The sequence below is a fragment of the Amblyomma maculatum genome, chromosome 10 (assembly GCF_055883805.1).
Source record: "Amblyomma maculatum isolate TAMU_Amacu chromosome 10, ASM5588380v1, whole genome shotgun sequence".
Lineage (NCBI taxonomy): Eukaryota > Metazoa > Arthropoda > Arachnida > Ixodida > Ixodidae > Amblyomma > Amblyomma maculatum.
The window spans coordinates 176,385,431-176,410,039 of NC_139353.1; the positions used below are offsets into that span (position 1 = coordinate 176,385,431).

Here is a 24,609-nt window from a genome sequence, read left to right on the forward strand (position 1 = left end):
TTTTTATTTCCTAGCTCATATTTTTAACCATTTTTCTTTTATGATGGAGAGTAGGCTCGATAGCGGACACATACACACGTTTTTTAGACTTTCACCAGTTTCATTTTTGGCTTAAAAATATAACAAATAACGTGACTTTATGGCCGCCCAAAACAAGAAGATATTGAATTTTCCGGGCTGTTTCTTAAAGGCCTTGATAAATATAGGATTTATTAACCCGCCGGGGTGGCGAGTGTTTCCCTACTCTTCCCAAGGACGCAGGATCAAATCCTGGCCTCGGCGGCCGCTTTTCGATGGAGGAGGAAATCAAGGCGCCCGTGTGCTGTGCGTTGTCAGTGCACGTTAAAGAACCCCAGGTGATCGAAACTTCCGGAGTCCTCCACTACGGCGTCTCTCATAGCCTGAGTCGCTTCGGGAGGTTAAACACCACAAACCAACCAACAATATAGGATTCGTTATTCTTTCGGGTAATGTCCAAAATAAGTGAACCGCAGTGCCTACTTCATTGTATCTGTGCAACAACGTTAAGAAGCATGCTGACGGCTTGATACGTTGCGGATTAAGGAGGTCTTTTATTCTGAAGAAAGGTGCCACACGGCACACAGAATGAAAAAATCTCCTCAATTTTGTGACCGAGCAAGTTTCGCTCTTGTAAGCTTAGAAGTTTTAATGCTTAAATAAAGCCTGCAAATTGAAAGGAAATGAACGAAACTCTTCTTCCGTGGAGCAAAATTGACGCGAAAAATTGAAAATTTGCTTTTGCTGTTTCAATGTTTTGTGAGCGGTTACTTTCCGTTCACGTTTATTTTTGCTTTGCAAATTGCTACAGCGTGCCTGTACAAAGAGAACGTTAATGTTCACAACTTCAACTTTTTTATGGGCTATGGCATCCCAAAACAGCTCAGGCTATTTGCGTTGTTGTAGTAGAGGGCTCGGAACAATTTCGTGCACACGAGAACGAGATGCATTACGGGCCGCCGATATACAAGAGAACAGGGGGGCCTTGGGTTTCGCTTCCATTCAAATACGGCGGCCGCGGCCGATGATGAATCCTGCTCGCCCAAAGTTTAAATGTTTCACACAAAAAAAAATCACTTTGTGAAACACTTCTTAAAGCCATTCAACATTTCCGAAAATTTCACACCTTTCGTCAAAATGGCTCTTCGGGACATTTTTTTTTATAACATCACTCTGTGAGAAATAAAGTGGCCGCGAGAACATGGGCTGCACGTTACTCAACGTGGTTCCTAAACGTATATACCAGCTCTTGCCCTATACCTGCATGTTTAGTGCGTGATCGCTTTTCTTTAGCGTTTCATTTCTATCCTTGACCGCGATTTTAAAAAGCTGATTTTCGCACATAACATTAGCCTCTATTTATTTCGTTGATTTTTCTGTATTATTTACTGACGCCCCCTCTTTCAGGACTGGCCAGCTCTTGATTAGAATTGCGACTAGAATAGCTTTTATGCGATATATGCAGTATTGACACTATTGGAACATTAACTTTTAAAGTATAGTTCTTATAGGAAATACCTACATCTGAATGTCATTTCCTCAGATTTTCTCACACAGCTTGAAAACAGCCGGAAAATTATCAATTGACAATATAAACTAAACATAGTGAGTGAATTGTTTTCTTATTGAGAAAACATCACACCTCTAAGTCTATTTAGTAATCGCCTGATATTCATATTGCGTTTTTGAAATGAGCCCTTATGGATACGTATAAATTTATATTGTTAGGAGAATTACTTTAACTACTTTATACCGCTGTTTTAATTCCTTTTCGGCTTTTACTGTACACCTTACACTGATTTTCATAGTATTTGTTGAAGAATTGCATGAATCCTTCAGGCGTTTTCTGAAAACGTCTTTCGTATTATTTCGTTCTCTATATTTACGTGGTTCACTTGCTATGTGCAATGTAAAGTTGCATATTTTCGCACAGCTCGGACCTGTCATCACTGTGAGACAACAGAAAAGAGAATTCAATTGCTAATAAGTGAACTTCAACTTTTTTCTAGCTGCATTTGTTATATCATCTAGAAAACAAACTAAATCCGGAAATAGATTACATATTGAATACATGCTGTTTCATCCAGCTTGATTACTTTCGAGAATTGTACCAAGGGGCTGCTAGTAACACATTATTATCGACCATTAAAAATATTTCTTGGAGAAGTCACACGTGAGGCACACACCTCCAGTACCCTTCGGGTATGTTGGAGTGTGCATAGCGGAAGTGTGCGGCCGCAAACTCATTGCTGAGCGTGGCGTCTAGTCCTTCCTTGTACGATGTCCAACCAGTATTCTTTGGCCAGAGGCCGTACTCATCCATCGCCTTAGTTCCCAGTTGCCACGGGAGCCACTCGGAGAACACAATGTGCTGGTAGCGGGCCTCCTGGATCCGCCTGGGAGAACAAACCAGGGAATGCATTGCGTTTGCGCTGGCAGCTATTATTAAGCCTCAAATAGAGCTTTTTGAGTAGTTCCAGGTATGCGCTTGCATTAATTTGGACAAACACTTAGTAGAAATATGTAGCTAATTTTTGTGCAATATTCTCCCTAAACATGCTCACCCTAGTCAATGGCTTGAATTGGCATCTTTTGGCTCAGTGCATTAAGCGATGTGGAGAGCTTCACATTTAACAGATTAATACTGTTGTGCATGTAGCCAGCAGACGAATGCCACCCATGATGGCCACAAAGTTTGCAGGGTAGAAGGGTTCGGTGAGAAAACGTTGTGAAATTGGAGCTGAAACCCAGATATTATGCAGCAAATCATGACGAGAGAACGAAGATGGCTACACAGTACGAAATAGTACTAAAGAAGGATGGAGCAGGAGCCTCAGTTCGCAATCCGAGACAACGTTTCGACAAGTGGCCTTGTCTTCATCTTGGCAGAGCTACCGAGACACACCCAATTTGCGTGTTGAAAGTTTGCTCCTCATGCAAAATGAGGCTTCTCCTCTGATATTGCTCAGGGATATTTCATACAGTAGTTTATGTGTCTCACCGCTAATGTACGATTTCTTACGTAGGGATTACACACAACTGAAGGTCATTTTGTTTTACTTACGAATGAAACGAAATGTGTTCTGCTTCTGAAAGCTCTAGCACGCAACAATACGAAAAATAATGTAAATATATTGTCTCTGCCATACCTTCTTTTGAAATAAATTGCGCTTCTTGAAGTCTCACATAAGCACTGAAAACGAAAAATACTTGTTTTCCGGCGTATACGAATAAACTGAAGTAGACGATTACTCTGGATTACGTTTATTGATGCTAGAGCCATTAGAAGCACGTTAAGCGAGCAAACCCTCCTATCATAAGGTGAAATAGTCTGGTTTTATTTTATGAGGTTAAGCGTATCATAACAATCCACATTATGACGGACGCTGTAGTTTCCCGCCTCCAGAAGTGTCGACAACTTGAGGATCTTTAACGTGCGCAGTTCACCGTCGCCTTGTTTTCCCCCTCCACCAAAAAGCGGCCGCAGCCGCCGTAATTCGATCCCGCGCGCTTTTATATATTCACTAGGTTAGTGCATAATCAGTGAGCCACCGGAGCAGAGCGGTACTAAATAGGTGAATAAAGAAGAAGTTTTATTAGGACATGGACTTGGCACCGGACACGGCCTGGTTGTGCGCCTTCGCGCCCCATGGCTCTGGAGGAATGACGCCTTCAACATCAGTTTTCGTTTTGCTAGGCTTTGTATTATTCCAATGCTGGAACCTACAACTGGAAACCAAAGCAACGCTGCCACCACTGAGGATCCAGACTTGCTCTTGACAACTGTAAATTAGGAACGTTCCAGATAGGCTCCGCGCACGTCCGCGAAACTTCACCAGTGAACATTTATGGCAGCCCAATAATGAACAACGCCAGACTAGTATACTGTAGTACCGAGGTTCGAGTCCAGCTGCCTGGGGCTGCGTTTTGATGAAGATGAACCGATGTGGCGTCCGTGTGCTGTACGGCGTTGGTGCACATAGAAGATCCGCGGACGATTTAAATTACTCCGTAGCCCTTCAATATAGCATGCCTCATATCCTACGTTGCTTTGGGACGTTAAATCATACAAAGCAAACATTTCCCTCTCCTTCCATAGTATATCGTACAGCACACGTTTACAGAAGTTCCAGAACGCCAAAATAGAGGGCTCCGGAAATGCCAACCGCCTACGGTTCTTTACCGTGCACTGACATCGCACAGCACACAGCCGCCTGGCTTTTCGCCTCCATCGAAAAGCGGCTGCCGCTGCCGGTATTACATCCCGCATCATTAAGCATAAGAGCCGAGTGTCCTAACTGCTGCACGAACGCGGCAGTGTGATCTGTAATTTCTGGTTTGTAGCCACGCACTCACCGGAGGTCAAAATTTCGGTTTCGCTGAGATAAACGTTATACATTCCTCCAGCAACTTTGCTCCTTAGTATTATCTCTGCCTCTTATGCATTGATGTATCAATGGAGTTGTTCATTTCTCAATATCGCCTCAAAACAATTCTTTTTTATCCACAAGCAGCCCCAGTCTCATTGTACGGGAGTTCGCCTAGCGTTGCTATTGTTGCACTTGCCTTTGTCATCGCTCATTATTAGTAGCCACAAATATAGAAACTAGTGGGCGAAAATATGGCCGGGAAATAGAATTTTGTAACACATATATATCGCAAGGGCAGCTTATGCCTAAGATTTCCGCACACCGGGCGGGCAAACAGCGCATAGGCCATAAGAGATAATTGATTTACGCCTAATAAATGAGCACCTAGTGAACGCGATATTGTGCGTATAACCTGCCAAACGCGCCATTGGGCTCCATACTGTTGGTGCAGGAATATTAAGGGTCAAATGCAACAGGGAAACGCTGTGGCAGCGCCTACGCAGCGATTGAAGCTGGCAATTATCGACACCCGAATAATTGCGTGAAACACAAAAGAAACCTCCAATACAATTACGCTACGACCGCTACCTAGTCATGCTGACTTGCCACTTTTTCTCTTCGTAGCGACAAGCTCCGAATATCGCCGGTCAGGTTTGGAACAAACACGTAATCACTTTAAAAGAACGAACTTTATGAATTTGGAAACATTTGCAAAGAAACTTCCGCACACAGTGTTGTTCTCGAGCTTCACAAGTAAACATTCATAAGTGGCGCACTTGCGGCGTTAGTATCCCGTCGTTTGGTGTTAGTGCCTAATGAAAAGTCTCTAATAAGATGCTGAATATAATAGGCCGCGATATATGAAAAGAAAACCGAAACGACTGCGCAGTGAATACGGACTCAAAAGTGCTGTATGATGTGTTCGCATTCAATAAGCCTAATTATGTCTCAGTTGTTCATATTGAAACAACCTAGGTGCTGTGCTATCTACCCGACTTTAACTATCAGAGACAGTCTGGCTACCTTTGCATTGTGCAACCGCACAGCAACGTCTTTTTCAGACTCAACGCTGAAACACAGGTGATCTTACAAACCTGCTCTTTTCAAGAGACATTGAATGCAAGATCACAGTACACATTTGGCGCTTCCGATATATATTAAGATGTTCAAAGCAAAACTTCGCAAACTATGCTGCACATTTTTATTACATAAGAATGGAAGCGAGCTTGTGGTACCAGAGCTATTTTCTTTTTAAATCGGGAACTCCTCATACCTACCAACCTATGTAATGAAGGGATAACATTTACTCAAAGAATTGGCTTAAGGCTAGCCAGGTACGCCTGCACACATTGCACTGATATTTACTTTGTTTGGAGGCGTTCGCAACAAATTGCGTTAAAATAACTGGAACTCTTAAGACCTCTGCATATAACTATGTGGTCAGATGCAAATGAATGCTTCAGTTTGCGATAACAAGGATTTTTTTAAACTCAAAATATATAGTATATCTATTTCAGTATTGAAACGCAAATATCTTGACTCATATTTTCCTTTATTGTAGAATAAAGGAGAAATGAGCAACAGAAGACAAACGTCAAGAGCCATATATGACAGACGTTTCTAACCTTGCACATCCTGTGGTTAACGGACAGGCCAGTGCTAACGGACGGAAACGACGTCGTTTATATTAATTCCGTGCAAATTCCTAATGTTTCATCTTTTATTTCACGCACCTGCGCCTAGGTAGGACATTAAAAGCTTCGCAGACCGGTCCCGCATTTTTTGCAGCACAGTGTGAAAGAGCAGATGTGTTCACTGGAGATGCCTCGCGACAGGTAATGCAGTGCAGGAGGAACCTTTTGTCTACTAAAGCTTGGATCTACATAAGCAAAGTACGAGTGTTTCTGCAACACCCTCACTGTACGTAACTAGGCATAGATTTAACGCAATGTACAATCTTTGCCTACTGCTTCCGGCAGTTTCAAAGAACATTTCATACGTGACACACGTAGTGTCATTCCTGCGGCTGTGAACGTTACCCTATTCTAGTAAAGAATCATCAAAGTTACGGACGGCTTCAGGTGCGCTTCCTGTGTTAAAACTGTATGTTGAGTTCATCGCTGGATGATTTGGAAGTTCGGATTTGTAGGGAACGATGCTGAGCAACTTATGTGAATCTTTATTGACAAGATCTGTAAGCTGCCAAGTACTTGTGGTTTTTTTATATGAATTGCTTGCAGCATTGACGCCGTGTCCTGTTATCAGAAATCAAAGCTAACAGCTCATTTACTAATCGGTGTCTGAGACCAGATGCCAAAGTGAAAGTCAGAGTTGCTTCGACTTCGAATCAAGCCTAGTAATGGACAAATAACGTAAGTCTTGTGCGCCAGAATTGCTTTTCTCGTGCCCTGGATGTTTTTCTATCCTGTAAGTGTTAATATATAAATGGTCCTTCTCGCCAATTCATCGATTTTCAATGATAAACTTCATATACTTTATACTAATAATAGGCTAATAATAATATTATTAGTATTAATAATAAATATAATAATAATAATAACGTAGTATATGTATACAGTAGCTGCCACCCTTCATCAGGCAGCGGTCAGGATGATATTAGGAGCCTGTCTATCGTTCATGGAATGTAAGGAGCACGCCAATGTAGAGCTGTTTCTGTCCACAAATGGTCACGATCTTCATTACTATTGTAAATGACTATTTTGGACTTATGGAAATAAATTACGTTATTCAGAGCAATGCTCCTTGCCCGTTGTCCCACACAGGTACTCGCTTAATCATTCCCAATTAATTTTTGGCTCGAAATTCTCCGTCTCACCTGGTAACTTGGAAAAGGCGCTCGTCGTCCCAGTGCGGATTGATGCATGCAAGTCGGCGAGCGATTCGGTTATGGTCTCTCATCCAGAGTGTCTGCACTGACAGCAGTCCAGGCTGCTGGTTGACGCGAACATCTCCTATGAAGACGAGCAGCAGGTACTTGATATCGCTGGTACGTGTGCAGCTCGATTGAAAAGCATGCATTATGTGAGTATGTTATGTTAACGCTATTAGTCTTCTAATAAGCGCACGCTGCCAATAAAAACTAATATTGGCCCCCGGCTCCGGGATTGAATCCCGGCCGCAGCGTCCGCTTTTCGTTGCAATCGAAAAACAAGGCGCCCGTGAGCGATATCAGTGCATGTTAAAGAACCCCAGGTGGTCGAAATAACCGGAGAAATGCACTACGGCGTCTATCGTGGATACTTCGCAGTGGGTCATTAAACCCCTTAAACGATACCAAACCAAAGGCTCCTCTTGTGCATCTGCAGTTTCCACTTATTATATCAATGACAGTTGCCTTTGTGATGGTATTGTCATTCAAGATTTTGACGGATGCTTTCACCTTTGTTACCTAAAGTGGATGCAGTGTGTCCCCAAGAAGTCAACTAGGCTCATATTTAGATGTCTTCAATGCATCCGATATTCCAACTGTCATCCGTCCGACCAACTACATCGACTGGAACTTTCCGCTGTCTCTCGACAATGCGACCGTCTCTATACTCTGTGTAAAGCTTGGAGAGTTTGCTGGGTTAGGCCTCAGAGCCTAGCTTTACGGCAGATGTCACGGAGAATCTATTCACCGCGCTCCTCGGCTGCCGTGATGTGGTGGGGCCAGATGCCCGCACAGATACCAGCAGCAAACGTGCTCTACAGGGCTGTCAATAAACGTTTTTTAATCAGTCAATTAATGCACACAGGATCACCTAGGTTCTCTGATTGGACGATACGAAATAAGAGTGTGCCTTCACCGATCTCGTGATGCTATGCCTTTTAAAGACGCTATTCAAAACTTTAAAAAAACATCAGAGATTAATCTGAACTAAGCAACTTAACCACCCTTTCTTATTGTGAGGTGACCTAATTAGCCTATCGCAGCTGTACCGACTCTAATTTACACCTTTTCTAACATCCCTCTGGACTTGATAAAAAAATGTAAACCCGGCAAACAAGCAGATGCTCATAGTTTATGCTAGACAACTGTCTTAGATCTCACTCTATGAAGTCTGCCTTATTGCAAATAGGGACATACACTATGCTAGTATGTGTACTCTAGCCGCCCAAAGAACCCCTCAGCAGCGTCTGTCCGTGTCGGTCTTGCAAAATGACTGGTTCTCTCTTTTTTTTTAGTCAGGTAATTAACAAAGCTTGTCGTGTGACCATTTATGTGGCCGGTCAAATAGATGACACGCTTCTGTTCAACCTATTGTGGTGTTATCACCCACAATGTGCTTCACACAAACCCACCATGTCTCCAAATTGCCGGTTGTTGAACTACCGTTTAAGTCAACACTTTTACTCTCGCAGGTAGAACCGTGCCTTACGAAACAGAATCTGCGTTAGCTTGGCTGCCTTTGCTGCAGTGGCAAATACGAGAAGCCATAGCTTGTGAGCGTGCGTGCGCAAGCAAATAAATATACATGCAATGTGGTAGAGGCGGCGTTAGTTTGATGTCTTTGAGTTAAACACCAAAAAGCACTAACAGATAAGAAGCATCCGAAGCTAAAGGTACAAACAGAGATTCCAAAGAGGATGATAGTTCATCCTATTCAAGGATCGGCAGAAACTGGGTTTGTCCCTGAGAAATGCCAAGATACAATTTGCAGAAGACATCATGATCATATAACCGACCGAGATAATATCACTAGGAGCGAAGCCATACTTATATGCCGAAGCCTCTGCGAATGGCCACTTACGAAATCAGATTGGAAGCACCTTCCAACGCCGAAAGCAAGTGGCGAATCTACAATAAAACTCCATCGGATATCTTCAGAAGGTGGCCTGAGCAAAATGATACCTTGCATGTTACAACAAATAATTGGTAATGTGGAGATCCCATTGCCAGTGCTCGTGTCCGACATATTGAAGAAGCTGAACTGGTGCTGAACACTGTGTATTACGCCAAACAAATATATTTATGCCACTGACGCAGCCATCCCTAATACAACGAATGTGAAGTTTCATTGATTCCGAGGAGTACTGAACATGTGAGAGAACGTAATTTGCTAAAAGCAGGTAGAGTGTTGCATTTTGGTGTTAATATTAAGTAAATCAAACCAATCTATGAGAACACAATTTCTGCCTCTAGAGTACGATGCGATAGTGGTAATGGTTGTTTCAATGTTTGTTTCTCAACAACACTCACTGCTTTTGCCAGCCTTACCAGAATATTAAGCACGAGTTAAGCCGCTGCACACATACACATCACTCCCCCTAGTATTTCAGTAAAGCCAATGTGCCTACATGACCCACCATTGATGGTCATGTGCCTACTGACCATCAATGGTGGTTTTTGATCCTGCCAAAAATAGTCTTTAAAGAAAATTCTTCGCTTTATTATAGTGAGTCATTTGTGTCTTTGGCTCACCTTTACTAAAGGTTACAGAATATTACAATTATATTCATTTCAGACATTATGCGTGACGTAGTTTTCTGACAAGATAATATGGTTATATTTCAGCATGGATACGTGTTATAGAGACTTGAGCAGTCTTACATTCTTCATATTAGCACTGCCTGGAATGAATGTACTGCTTGTTGCGAGTATTAAAGAACACTGAATGGCTCAATACCCTTACGGAAGTAGAGCAGCACTTGTTTACGGTGATGTATGAGGTAGCACTCTATTTGTATCAGCAGCGCGCACACAAACAGGAAAAACGATACAGATAGAACAGAGTGTTTTGTCCATCTCCATCTTTTTTCCTGATTGTATGCACGCTGATGATAAAGTGGATATAATTACCCAGTTTCCCTTTCTAGTGCTCAGTATACAAGCTGCTTCGTGCGAGTAGGCAACATGTAGAAACTTAATACCCTTGAATGATGCCTCGAACCTCATTTCTTCCTGGCCTATCACTGTCAGAATTCCTGCACCATTTAAGACAAAGACTTCTCAAACACCTTTAAAATAAACCTATACTTTGCCAGATAATTCCAATTCGTCACCGGAAATTAATTCCCATTCCCCTACCTAACCTTCTGCAGACGCTGCTAACTTCGCTATGATCCTAGCCTCTGAAAAAGCACACAAACAATTTCCGCGCTCTTAAGATGAAGTAGCAAGAAAAATACTAACCGTTTTGCTCCACGCCTCACCATATGCGGCCAGTGTGAAAATCCTAGACCTCGTCCCAGCGTTCGAAGAAGCTATAAGTCACGGCAGAGTACGGCTTTTATATTTCATTCAATAGACTCACATAGCCCCGCAGCGAAGGTGTGCTGTTTCCGCCGCGGAATGACCTCAATCAATTTAATTTTCGCACAATCTTTGCAATTCCAAGATTTTCTCTCCTAGGAGCCTGAATGCTTAAGGCGAACGGAATTCTAGTTAAGGCTCGAAATATTCACGAATGTCAATATAAATGATTTTTCCTTCTAATTGAACGCCTCAGATTCCATGATAAAGCATAAGCTTCTCTACAGAACAACACTGCTACGAATTCAAAGCAGCAGCTTTGCAGACCAAGGCTTCTGCCATTCTACTTTTCCGGGCCAAGATGTGATTATCTATACAGTCCCTTGACATTTAGGCTCGCGACACTTCTAAAACTGCCTCGCCGTTCTGGTTCAGTGATTAGGGTGTTCGAATGCTGTCCCCAGTCATGCGCAATTGAATTCCGGCCGCGGCGGCCACGTTTACTTTCAGGCCAAAAAAAGGCGCCCGCGTACTTTGCAAGGTCAGCGCACATTAATGAACCCAGGTGGTTAAAATTTCGCAGGCCTCAACTATGGTGTGTCTCGTAACCTTAGTCGCTTTTGGACGATAAACCCAAAAATCAAATCAAACTTTATGATGGCATTGCCTGCCTAAGTAACTCAGAGGATGACCTACAAGGAATTATCTATGAACTAGACAGGAAAACAGGAGTAGGCCTGAAAATCAACACGCAGAAGAATAAGGTAAGGTTTGTCAGTCGTAATATTAATCGTTGTGGTCGTCGTGTCTGCGTTGAGATAATTTGGTCACAGAATAAAACTCCGGTGAAACTTAACAAACTGATTTAATGGCTACATATGAAAGAAACTGTACACAAATTCAAACTGACGACCGTTTCGTTCGGCGTCCTGCAAGCCACTGTCTTTCGACGACGGTTGGCCGTGTTCCTCTCTCCAGGCCTTCCCTTCTTTCCCTTTTTTTTTTGGGGGGGGGGCCCCACGCTTGCATGGGCCCTTGGAGCCTGGCAGTCGCGGCGCTCGTTCGGCGGTGTCGGTAACAGAGGAATCCTCCTCACTCACTCCTCGCGTCCCCGGTGCTGGTCCGCAGCCCCCTAGTAAGCTCGGATTTCAGGGCAGGCGGGCGTCCGAGTCTTGCTAGGCCCATCGCTGTGCCCTCAACGGCGCCAGTGGATCGGGACGCTTTGAGGGGCGACGAGCCGTTGGTCGACTGGCCGGCAGAGACAAGAAGCAGCCGTGCCATTTCCGAAAAGGGCACTGCGGCGCGTAAACATACACACACACACAAGCGCGCACAAACACACACACCCGCGAGTGGCCGCTTGGCCGGCGATCAGGGGAACAAAACAGCCGTCTCCTGACACGTCCTTCTGATCTGGTTTTTGTCCGTTTTTGTCCCCGACAAGGTTAACAGCCTTGGGTAGGAACAGCAGTTTGCGTTAGGTAGAGAAGCACTGGAAGTAGTAGGCAAATATTTCTACATAGGGCAAGTAGTAACCGCATGTCCGAACCATGAAAGGGAAATAACAAGGAGGATAAGATGGGGATAGTGGGTATTTGGCAATCATTCGAAGATTATGACTAGCAGCTTGCCCATTTTTGGCGCTCGTTCCGACCTGTCTTTTCTTTTGTCGTAATCGTCTTTTTTGCCCATATACCTTGCCATCGTCGTAAACTAACTCGCCCAAAAACGTATCCTGCTTATCAGTATCGCTCAAGAGGTAAATACATAATACTTGAATCTTACCTATACACACCTATGGGGCTGTAAATTGCAGGCTACCGAAAAAGGTTCTACTTAGGTTATGGACAACGCAGAGGGACATGAGGAGGAAATGGTAAGTGTAACGTTAAGAGATAGTAAGCGTGTACCTTTAGTTAGAAAAATAATTAGTATTGATGTCATTCTAGTAGAAGTCGAGAAGAATAAATGGCCAAGGACAAAGCATGCTGGTTGAAGAGAATAAAAAATGGTCGCTTAGGGTAGCACACTGAACTCCACTGAAAGGAAAGTGTAGCAGTGGGCGCAAATGTAAGGTGGCATGATTATAGGTTAATTGTTTCACTTGAGTCACTTGGATGCAGGTAACATGAATTAACTGGAGGATTTTGGGACAGGCCTTCGCCCTGCTTTGGGTAGAGTCCGGCCGATAATAATGATGTGAAGTTCATAAATCTTGAAACCACTAGGAATGTTGCTGCGACTATCACTGTACACTTATGCATGGATGTCTATGAGTGGTTTATTCCTCAACCTTCTTACAAATCATAAAAATATATGCTGAATGGTCTTGTTAAACAAATCATAATACAAGTACAGAGCAGCACCATTCGCAATGGTGGAAATAGATTCTTACGAAACACCTGACACACTTTACATTCAACCGCACTACCAGAAGAAACAGAAATTGGTTACCTAAATACAGATGTCTCATACATGCCTGACCCCGTGAATGCTTCAACTGCCAGCAATGCGAAAATGTGTTATAGAGTTGTCATTGCCGCAAAACCTACACAGATTGTGTTTTTAAAGAACACCTTGCTGACAACTGTGACGAAGCAGTGCCACATTACGCAACCTCTGCCATCCTACACATTCATAATCTCATCTCGACTGGATGAATAAATAAGGGATCATGAAGATCAAGACAAAGGAACACATTTCGAGCGCCGTTAGGGTGTTGCAATGGTTGCGGCGCTCGACTACTGTTTCTGAAGATGAGGGATCGAATCCTGGCCTCAGCGGCAACTTTTCACTCGTCGCGAAACCTATGCGCCCCTGTACTGTGCGATGTCAGAGCACCTAAAGATCCCCAGGTGGTCGAAATTTGCGGCGTCCTCCACTACGGCTTCTCACATAGCCTAAGTCGCTTTGAGACGTTACACTACGCAAATCAACCAAACCAAACCAAACATTTCTTTCAGAGAAGCCAGAAAATTGTTGACATAAAACTTCAGCCATATTCACTGACAATGCAAATTACGCCGATCTGGCGCCCAGGTTTAGACTGCCACATCGCAACCTGGCACCTAGGTGCCAGGTTGCTGAGTTACTTAGGAAGGCAATGTCATCAGCGAATCGCCGATTACTGAGGCATTCTCTATCCGCTCTTATCCCTAACTTTTCTAATTCCCAGTCTCGGAATACTTCCTCTGAAGAAGCTTTGAATAGTACTGGGCCGACCGCGTCTCTTTGCTCAACAACATTCCTTACAGCAATTTTGTTATTGTTTATGCAGGATTATGGTGGCTGTACAGCCACCATAATCAGCTGTACATGATCAGCTGTACATGATAGTACTGGACGGTAACCTATAGGTTACCGTCCAGTAGTATCATGTACAGCTGATCTACACCAAGATTTCGCTATGCCTGCATGACTGCCGAACTTCTCAAACTGTGCTTCATCGTGCCGCTCGAGCAGCTGGATCTCTTTTGCTATTTGTTGACCATATATTTTAAACACAAGAATTAGGCCTTTGAAATTTGAATCAAGCATCTGGTTACTACGAATAAGGAGAAGAATGAGGCTGGTTTGCCTTCCATTTCAGAATGTACTGTAAGCTATTTATTTAGGTTTTTGTTGAGCGTGTACAGGAGATCTATCACGCATTGTGACCGCGCCTATTTTCCAATAACTGTTTATTCTTTAGCAATAGGAAGCCATATTCAGATCCCGTACCGACTGCCCACAATTGAGCCCGAAAAAGAGAGCCGGCAGAAATTTTGAAGCATGGCTACCCACCCAGCCGTACACACCAGCTATAAAAAAATTTGGTAACACACGGGATGTTTAGCCGCAATATATATATATTAGCCGCAAGGACGATGAAAAAAAGCAGGAGAGGAAAAGACAGGAAAAGTATGAGAACGAATGTAGGAGGGCAATAAATGTAGAGGATGGCTGGAAAGGGTGACTGCACATTTCCACCTTTAAAATCAGCGTGGAGGTATACTCTACATGAAGCACAGGAAAAGATCATGTGTTGCCTCATCAGAGGCGCTTTATTAGCACTAACACTCCGCAGCGGCTCGACCACCAAGCTCCCATTATTCATCAGACATGGCTATGCTGCGTACGGCGAAGCGTGGATGCTCGGAATCCGTCATGCCCCACAGTACACAAACATGCTTTAACATTATGTTTCGGCGGGAATGACGCACAGAGAATCTTTTTCAGTACATTTCGTGACGAATAAAGCGAAAAGAATTGGAGAGCGCTTAAGCTTCGCATTTAGGAGTTCAACGCGCTAGCGTTTAAACCCCACTGCTTTGATGATGATGGATGGATGTGTATGACTTTGAATCAGGATGCGGATCCCGCCATCAGTTGCAGCAGCGCCGTATAATCGAAGGACGTTTCTAGTAAGTGCCGCATCGCAAATAAGCAAAGCGGAAGTGTTCTTCTAGACGCACTTGACATTAGCCGACATTCACAAGCCAATGCACACATTAGATTCACTTTTATTTGCTGCGAAGCAATGTTTCTGTGGCAGAGTGGTTGCATGCTTGCATGGCATTGCGAAGGGACCGCGTTCGACTTCACGAATTTCCGCGTGATTTTAATAGTTCATTTAGTTTCTCCTGATTTTCGAGTTACAACTGGAACACCCTCACCGGCTTTACTGCGACGCGGGGTCTTAATGCTATCGTGCTAATAAAGATCACTTTTATGCCCTTACTGATTTCATATGTGGGGGATAGCACTGCCTACTGAAGAGGTATTATCATCCGTTGGAAGATATTCCATGACAAGATAAGATTTTAAATTAAAAAATGCCTTCTCACACCCACCATACAAGGATTCGCGGATACGTTGATATCTTCTTGACGCCATTTAGCCTTGTTTGCCAGTGATAGGAATATACGGCGCTAGAAAGAATGAACGGGGAATTCAGATGATGGACGTACCAGATTGAACACAGAAGGCATTCTCTTCAGGTAAACTGCAATTGTCGATGTAAGGAAAGATACTGGCTGGAAGGTATTCGGCGCCATCCAGCTCCTGGCTCAGCAGTAGACCTGTACACATCAAGGATCCAAATCTCACAAATATTTTTTCGTGGCTCTGCTTCTGTCCCGTGGCTGAGAACTATTGACATAAATTATCACCTTGTAAGTTACAATTTCCGTCATGAGAAACAACCACTGCTGACCTCAGTTGCCTATATAATGATTGCCAAAATCATTAGGGTACTCACCATCACGGAATCTGCGCACAACTTTTGCGACCTGATCATTGTAGCCATAGATCTGAGACAGGTCCGCGTATGATGTCTGCTGGTTCATCTGAAATATGGGCCCTGCATATGCAGAAAAGAAAACAAATTTTCAGTACGCTTTATTATTCCGATTACAGCAGGTCTCTAAACTGGCAACTTTTTGAAATCTACAAACGACATTTTCCACCTCAGAGATATACGATATTTTCTGAGAAAACTACGGCACATCTAGCTGAACTATGGTTCATGCCTTTGGGTAGAGACATCTGGCCAACATATATTATACACCCATATATATATATATATATATATATATATATATATATATATATATATATATATATATATATATATATATATATATATATATATATATATTAGTGTCCCAGTTATATGTAATTAGGGTTTTAAAAATATCAGAAGCCCTAGCTCAGTCAAACCAATTAAGAGCTGTTCATATCCGCCTATGCTGATCTGCAGTATTTTTTGATTCATCAGTGTTCAATAATAACGAGGACTAATAGCTCATTTTATTGACTGCATGGAAAAAAAGTGTCAAAGGAAAAGTAGTAGATCGAATCGAAAAGCGTCTAGCTGCATTCTTTGCATCAAGATAAGATTTAAGTAAAGTTCTTTTTACAAGCCGAAAATGATACCTGACGCAGCAAAAACCTTCCTGAGATCGCTGCCACTTTAAAGCTCGATAGCATCCCCGATAACAAAATACACTTCTCTGCAGTGCTCTCTGTGATGAAGCTAGGTGCATGCACTAAGCGAAATATTTAAAATAACATCCTGTCACGTGACAGCATTTACAAAAAGAGATGCGTAAGTCAGAGCGTGAAGGAAACAAAGTAGCTGGCCGTTTTTCTAGGCGGTCTAAAACTTGTACTTAACATTGCCTTTAGACAATAAAATTGATGTGCAACTTTAAAGAGTAAGTAAAGAATTCACATTTCATTTATTTCCGATAAACAAAGTCGCAAGTATCTCTTTTCCGAGCTCTAAAAAATCTGGCGAATTACAAAAACAAAAAAAAAATGTTACTAGCACATTCGTACGCCATGTTTCCGTTGCTCTCTACGGCGGCTTAAGTTAACGAAGTCAGCTGTGGTCATGGCTGCATAGCTCCTGTTTTCTGCGGCAGGCCGATAAATCTGCAGTGGTCTCTTCGGCTGCGCAAGCGGGATGGCGCGTGCGACGGCACACGTTGCAGCGAGCGCGGCAAGCTAGCTGAGCGGGCTGCAGCCATCGCAAACTTGCAGCTTGTTTCTAGAACTGGGCCATCGAGTCGTGGCCGCAAGGGATTTTGTCTTGATTATTCCACCGTTTAGAGCAGGCCAATAGTGGCGTGAATGCGTTTCTCAAGTGATTGTTTTCGTATTGCATTAGTTTTTTTGGGAGCTCGAAGAAAAAAATCGGCAAATGAATGGAGTGTGGGACACTCTCTAAATTTGTAAATCACGTTTAAAGCCTAAACTCAATATTACGTAAATTAAGCAAATTACCCTAAACGTTTTTCGAAACAAAAGTTCATTGTGCGCAACATGGCTGGCAATTGCATGCGACCATGCGTGTGTGTTGAGACACTAGGCGTTTGTTCGTATATATATATATATATATATATATATATATATATATATATATATATATATATATATATATATATATATATATATATATATATATCGTCCTTCTTCAAGGTAGAATTGAGAAATTCTACCTTGAAGCAGGACGGTCCACCGTCCGAAACTGTTGGAATAAAATAGATAATCGGGAAAGTTGTGTGACATCCTGTTTGAATATATATATATATATATATATATATATATATATATATATATATATGGTAAACTTATCAGGTCCAAGGCCAGCAGCCAGCCACAAAATCGGTATAGAGACGATATTGTTGGGTTAGTGAAACTGCAGATTTTGCCAGCCCCAAAACGCACCAGCGCGGGAAAGAACTCGGTGTTGCTGAACCACTGTGTACCGCTTACACACTGACTCCACTACACAGGAAAACAACATACGTGAGCAATTTCCTGTAGATTCCAGAGTCATGCTGTTCGCTTAGTACCGGCTGAGAAAGCACTACATAGACAGCACTTGCAATCATCTTTTTATCCGTCGAAAAAGAGTGTAGTGTGCTGCGTGGCGTGTGTTCATGATCTGAGGTTGCTTAAGTTCACTAATTTAATTGCTGAAATTAGCTGCTATAAACGAGGAATGGTAGCAGTCAATGACCTGTGGGATATTATCTTTATACATTGTGCATGTTTCACTTTCTGTATTTGAATATTTGCTCTCTCTGTAGGAGAGATGGTACGGGCAAGTGCTCTTAAGATCGAGTGGCTCTGTATCTGGCAATTTTCTGAAGGAAAATAAGGAATGTTTACGGTCTTGCAGCCGCTGATTATGCTCTGAGTAAATGCGTGAACGGAAAGCATATGGCACCGACTATATATGCCGATAGCGATCTTTCATGTGATCTTTGTCTGTTCATTGTATTGTCACGTGGTGGTGACAAGGTCGATGGCACAAATGAAGAGTCGATGATTGCACTGAAGAAACTTTATCGGGCTGACTTGCGCCCGCAAAAGATCTAAGCAATTTGGCGGCGGCGATAGCAACAAACGTGCTCGTCGATCGTCGAACAAATAATGCCCGTCACACTCGTCAACGCTCAATTTAAAGGCTGCTCAGAACAATCTAGATGACCTCGCAAACTGCTACTAGTGCACCCTGGAACATTGTGCAAACATACGCAAGTGATCGGAATCTTCGAGGCAGATCTCGGTGCACCTTTCGCGACAAAGGAAATGATAAAGCGCCGTATCGCGACAATGAGCATGAACAAACACGGGATACAGAATTGATACGTGTGCCAGAATCACAGTGATAAGGCCGCATGCCGGCGGCTGATTAAAAACAAACAAATGCAGTTTTGAATGTTTCGCGGCATTACTCCCCCCTTTAAAAAAATATCGCCTCGATGTTCCAAAACAAGAGCGACTTAAACATAAGCAATGCAAAGTTTAAACACCACAGATTCTTTAACGCGCGTTATATGGCTTCCGTCGTACAATATGTACAATTTTTGGGCGTGCGCGTCGCCGTTCTAATGCTGACGTTCCGTCGGGATTGACTTCATTGTCCAGTGGTGCGACGCGGCGAATGATTTTGTACGGCCCAAAGTATCGACGCAACAACTTTTTACATAGTCCGCGACGGCTAATTGGTGTCCAAACCCAGACTTGGTCTCCTGGATTGTATTCTGCGTGGCGTCGTCGTAAGTTGCATCGTCAGCTGTGGGTGCGCTGTTGGTCTTTGATACGCAGCCGTGCGAGTCGTCGGGCTTCCTCTGCACGCTGCAGGTAGGCGGCGACGTCAAGGTTGTCCTCGTGGGTTACGTGCGGCAGCATTGCGTCGAGCGTCGTGGTGGCCTCCCTGCCGTACACAAGCTTGAACGGGGTCACTCTGGTTGTCTCTGGACTGCCGTGTTATACGCGAAGATCGCGTACGGCAAGATGGCGTCCCAGGTCTTGTGTTCAGCGTCGACGTACATGGAGATCATGTCTGCTATCGTTTTGTTCAGGCGCTCCGTAAGGCCATTGGTCTGGGGATGGTACGCAGTTGTTCATCGATAGCTTCTATGACTGTATTCCAGGATGGCTTGCGTCAACTCTGCCGTAAGCGCCGTTTCCCTGTCAGTGATGAGCACTTCTGCGGCGCCGTGTCGTAAAAAAAAAATTGTTCGACAAAAATTTGGTGACTTCTGCCGCGGTTCCATTTGGTTGTGCGTTTGCTTTGGCGTAACGGGTAAGGTAGTCATGGCCACGAAGATCCACTTGTTACCCATAGACGAAGCTGGAAAGGGGCCGAGGGGATCCATCTCAATTTGTTGAAAGGGCAGGTCTGGGGGCGGAATCGGGTTTAGTAGTCCTGCTGGTCTGATTGGTGGCTTCTTGCGTCGTTGGCACTCACGACATTTTTCACGTAGTGGGCAACTTCTGCAGGCAGTCGCGGCCAGTAGTACTTCTTCTGGATTCGACGCTACGTGCGTGCAAATCCGAGATTGCCTGCCGTGAGCTCATCATGCAACGCCTGCAGAATTTTCTGCCGGAGGTTTTTAGGTGCTACAAGGAGTTGCGCAGTCCTGTTGGGTGCGAAGTTCTTCTTCACGAGGAGGCCATTGCTTAACGCGAACGAAGATAATTGTCGCCTGAACACACCAGAACGGGAAGCGGTCTTTCCTTTTAAATAATCGGCTAGCGCTTTCAGTTCACGGTATGATCGCTGTTGTTCTACGAAACCGCCGGAGCTTACCGGACCCAAAAAGGCATCGTCGTCATCATCCTTCGGGGAAGTGTCGACTGGAGCGCGTGACAAGCAGTCTGCGTCGGAATGCTTGCGGCGCGACTTATAGACTACAGCTAAGTCAAATTCTTGAAGTCGTAGGCTGCATCTGGCAAGGCGGCCGGAGGGATCTTTCAAATTAGCCAGCCAGCAGAGCGCGTTATGGTCGCTTACCACCTTGAATGGTCGGCCGTATAGGTACGGACGAAACTTGGAAGTGGCCCAGATGATCGCGAGGCACTCCTTCTCGGTCGTCGAGTAATTGACTTCGGATTTTGTGAGGGACCTGTTAGCAAAGGCGATTACTTTCTCCAGTCAGGCACTCTCGTGGACGAGAATGGCTCCGAGGCCCACACTGCTCGCGTCATTGTGAATTTCGGTCTCGGCATTTTCATCAAAGTGGCCATGTACAGGAGGGCACTGTAGGTGGTGCTTGAGTTCGTCAAAGGCTTCTCCTTGCGGCACTTCCCATTTGAAAGGTACGTCAGCCTTTGTAAGCTGCGTCAACGGTTCGATGATGCGCGAAAAGGTTCTGACAAATCGTCGATAATAAGCGCACAGCCCAAGGAGTCGTCACAAAGCTTTCTTGTCGGCAGGCGGTGGGAATTTGCGATTGCAGCTGTTTTCTCCGGGTCTGGGCGAATGCCACCCGTTAATAATTATAAGGAGGTATTATTAACGATGCGCCCTTAACGGTGCGCACACTCCCAGACACCCTTAGAGTGAGTGGGGGTAGCTGTTCCGGTCGCAAAGGAGATGCCCTCGACTTGCGTGGCAAGCTCAGCCGGAATTCAACTACCTTGTAGTGACAGAAGGGGGTGGTCGTTTGGTGCCCAGCGGTCGCCGGTTCAAACCAGAGTAAGGATCGGAGTCAGAAGTAACAAACAAAACACAATTTATGCACAGCAAGAGACGATACAAAGGAATACACAAGATCACTTGAAATGCACAGACGAGAGGTTCACAGAATACAAACACTAAGCATGCAACTACAGAATGATTCAATAACACAGGCTTTACAACAGATCAAACACGAGAAAGTTACATAAACAAGCACCAAATTGTTCACCGGGCACTGTTGCAGTCCGACGCCTCAAGAGTCACGATGTGGCCGCCATACGAGACGAGCGCCGCTCCCTTGAAAGTCCGTAGGCTTGCCAGCAGCGGGTCATCCCCGGGAGTCCAGCCGAAGCACAGGCGAGCACGTCGCAAAAGACTGACGAACTGACTGACTGACTCAACAAGCGGCGCGGTCTCTTTAAATAGGGCGCGCCGCGTCTGTCTGTTATCACGCGCCAAAGCTAGCGCGCACACACACTAAGCTTCGCTGGTTAGAGCGCTCTCTCTTCCTCCCGTCGAGCCGCGCGTCGTCATTGGCTAGGTCCCATAAAAGATTCTGGAATTTTCTGGCGGATTCCACACCGATGAACCACCGTCCTACCCGGGCAATGGGAAAGAGGGTGACGGCAACGCGTACAAAGCTACGCGCTCTCCCGCGCGGGGAAGTGGGCTTTTCTCTCCATGCCTTCCACGCGACGCTGTGCGGGCCTCGCGCCGTACCGGCTTGATGAAAATGTGCGCCGATTTCGTGACAGCGAATACCATCCTTGCTAACGATGTGACCTAGGAACCGCAGTTCTTCGTAGGCGAAGTGACACTTCTCTGCTTTTAGCGTTAGCCCAGAAAACTTGATAGCTTCCAGCACTGTCTGCAGTCGTTTTAGGTGGTCTTCAAAGTTTGACGAGAAGACAACAACGTCGTCCAAATATGCCAAACAAATGTGCCACTTCAAACCTGCCAGGACTGTGTCCATTACTCGTTGAAATATGGCTGGTGCGGAGCAGAGGCCTAATATCATCACCTTGAACTCAAAAAGACCATCTGATGTGATGAATGCGGTCTTCTCGCGATCTCTTTCGTCGACCTTAATTTGCCAATATCCGCTCTTCAGGTCCATAGATGAGAAGTACCTTGCATTGCAGAGCCGGTCGAGAGTGTCGTCGATGCGGGAAAGCGGGTAGACATCCTTCTTAGTAATCCTATTCAAGCGGCGGTAATCAACGCAGAAGCGAAGTGTGCCTTCTTTCTTCTTCACCAAAACGACTGGTGCCGCCCAGGGGCTGTTCGATGGCTGAATTACGTCATCACGCAGCATTTCCGCAACTTGATCGCGAATGGCCTGGCGTTCTCGCGGCGATACACGATAAGGGCTTTGGCGCAGAGGTCGGGCGTGTTCGTCCGTCATAATGCGGTGCTTTGCCAGTGGTGTTTGTGGTACCTTCGATGCTGACGCGAAGCACTCCCTGTAGCTTCGAAGAAGACTGCGAATCTGGTCTTTTCTGCTGTGGGTTATTGCCGGGTTGATGTCAAATGTGGGCTGACGGAATTGGTCCCGTGCGTCTTCCAGTGGTTGGTCGTGGAGGGCGAATACGTCTTTGAGATGCGCTGATTCGTCGAGAAAAGCGATCGTCGTGCCCTTGTTGAGATGCCGGTATTCTTCGGTGATATTTGTTACCAGCACCTGAGCTTGTCCTCTCCGGAATTTCGCGATGCCTCTTGCGATGCCGACACCTCGTTCCAAGAGCAATTGGACATTTTCTTCGATGATTCCTTCAGCGGTTTCGATGTCTGCGCTACCTACGCTGACTGCGACGCTTGATCGGGGCGGCACGGTCCATTCTTCGTCGAGGACGTTTAGAGCGACGTGTTGCGTCGAAGTCGTTGTAGCAGGTATGGCATTGTCTGCAGAGAGCTTGATGAGCTTGGATCGCAGGACGATGATAGCCCTATGTTCATTTAGCAAGTCCATGCCTAAAATCACGTCGCGGGAGCACAGCTGCCACAAAGTTGCTGGTGTAAGTACGCCCATTTACGGTTATTCTGGCAGTACATCGTCCCGATGGAGTAATCAGGTTGCCACCTGCGGTGCGAATCAGCGGGCCATCCCAACGGTTGTAACTTTCCTGAAATGGGAGGCTAACGGTCCACTGATGACTGAATAGTCGGTTCCGGTGCCCACTAGGGCAGTGACTCTGCGACCGTCGACATAAACTTCAAGGTCGCTTATTCGCATGCTCGCATTGCACGTGGACCTTGGTGTCCGATCTCGGCTCCCTCGTTTCTTCAGGTCATAGCCGGGGCATACCTTTATTATTTCGCTGGGCGGCGGTATCGGCTTACACTCCGGTCGTGTTGTCGTCGATGTCATCGTGTGGAGCGGCAATGAAATAGCTGTGTCGTCGTTAGTGGTCGTCGGCGGCGGAGGATCTTCGTCTTTTCGCCGTTGAACAAACCCACCTCCAAAGGTTGCTACCTTTAGTTTCTCCTACGAGGGCTGGGGGACCTTCCTTGCACACTGTCATCGTAGCGATGGCCTGGCGATGAAAAGCGGCCCCTGTACGTCGATGGGGACCTAAATCGACGGGTTCGTGGCGCCAACTCACCGCTACGTAGGTAGTTCTCGATTTCTTGAAGTCGCTCACCAGGGCGGGGTCGTGAGGCGTCGACTGAAAATGCGCGGAGGACGATTCTTCGGTACGGGCAGTGACGTAGAATGTGACCGGCCTCACCGCAGTGAAAGCATAATGGCCTGTTGTTCGCAGTCCTCCAGGTGTCGCATTACCTGGGGCTTGGGTGTCGTTGATAGGTTTGGCGGGCGGGGGCCAAGTGGCGGCTTTCAGGAACAGGGCGTTAACGGCGAGGGCTTGGGAAGTCATCACTTCGGGGCGCAGGGTGAGGTAATACAGCAGCGTATTTCATCGCTGTTGCCTCTTCTGCTGGAACAGTCGCAGCCGCCGCTTGAGGTACGCCCAGCGCCTGCTAGACTTCTTCACGAACGACGTCCGCAAGCGTCGCCACCTGTGGTTGTTGCGATGATGGCATCAATCGGCGGAGCTCCTCTCGCACGATCTCCCGAATGAGGTCCCGAAGGTTCTCTCCGCTTGCAGATGCGCTGGGGTATTGACGTGTGTATTCCGGCTGAAGTGGTCGCTCGTAGTGGCGCATCCGGGTGTCCAACGTCTTCTCGATAGTAGATGCTTCCGTTTCAAATTCCGCCACGGTTTTTGGCGGATTTCGGACAAGACCTGCAAAAAGAGATTCTTCAACGCCTCGCATTAAAAGTTTGACTCTCTCACCTTCGGTCATGTTAGGGTCGGCGCTGTGAAAGAGGCGCTTCATCTCCTCCACGTACGCTAGGACTGGCTCGTTAGAGAGTTGAACTCTTGATTGGAGGAGGGCTTTAGCTCTTTCTTTTCGGCCTGAACTTCCAAAGGCAGTCAAAAACGCTTCTTTGAACATCTCCCAATCCTTCATAGCTTCCTCATGATTTTGAACCAAACTCGGGCATGTCCTTGAAGAACAAAGTAGACTTGCCGGAGTTTCGCGGCGTCGTTCCAGCCGTTGAATTC

The 24,609-nt window shown here is 45.4% G+C and overlaps 1 protein-coding gene across 1 annotated transcript in view; it reads right to left on the reverse strand.

Annotated features, from left to right (window-relative positions):
• The window catches only part of LOC146177985 (salivary peroxidase/catechol oxidase-like), an 88,176-nt gene that overhangs the window by 23,681 nt on the left and 39,886 nt on the right, over positions 1–24,609 (reverse strand). The window contains exons 7-10 of the mRNA XM_084580689.1: positions 15,821–15,922; positions 15,531–15,641; positions 7,225–7,360; positions 2,205–2,414 (exon numbers count right to left, since the gene is read on the reverse strand). Coding sequence (XP_084436815.1) covers positions 2,205–2,414; positions 7,225–7,360; positions 15,531–15,641; positions 15,821–15,922 — 559 coding nt within the window. The remainder of the gene's footprint in view (positions 1–2,204; positions 2,415–7,224; positions 7,361–15,530; positions 15,642–15,820; positions 15,923–24,609) is intronic.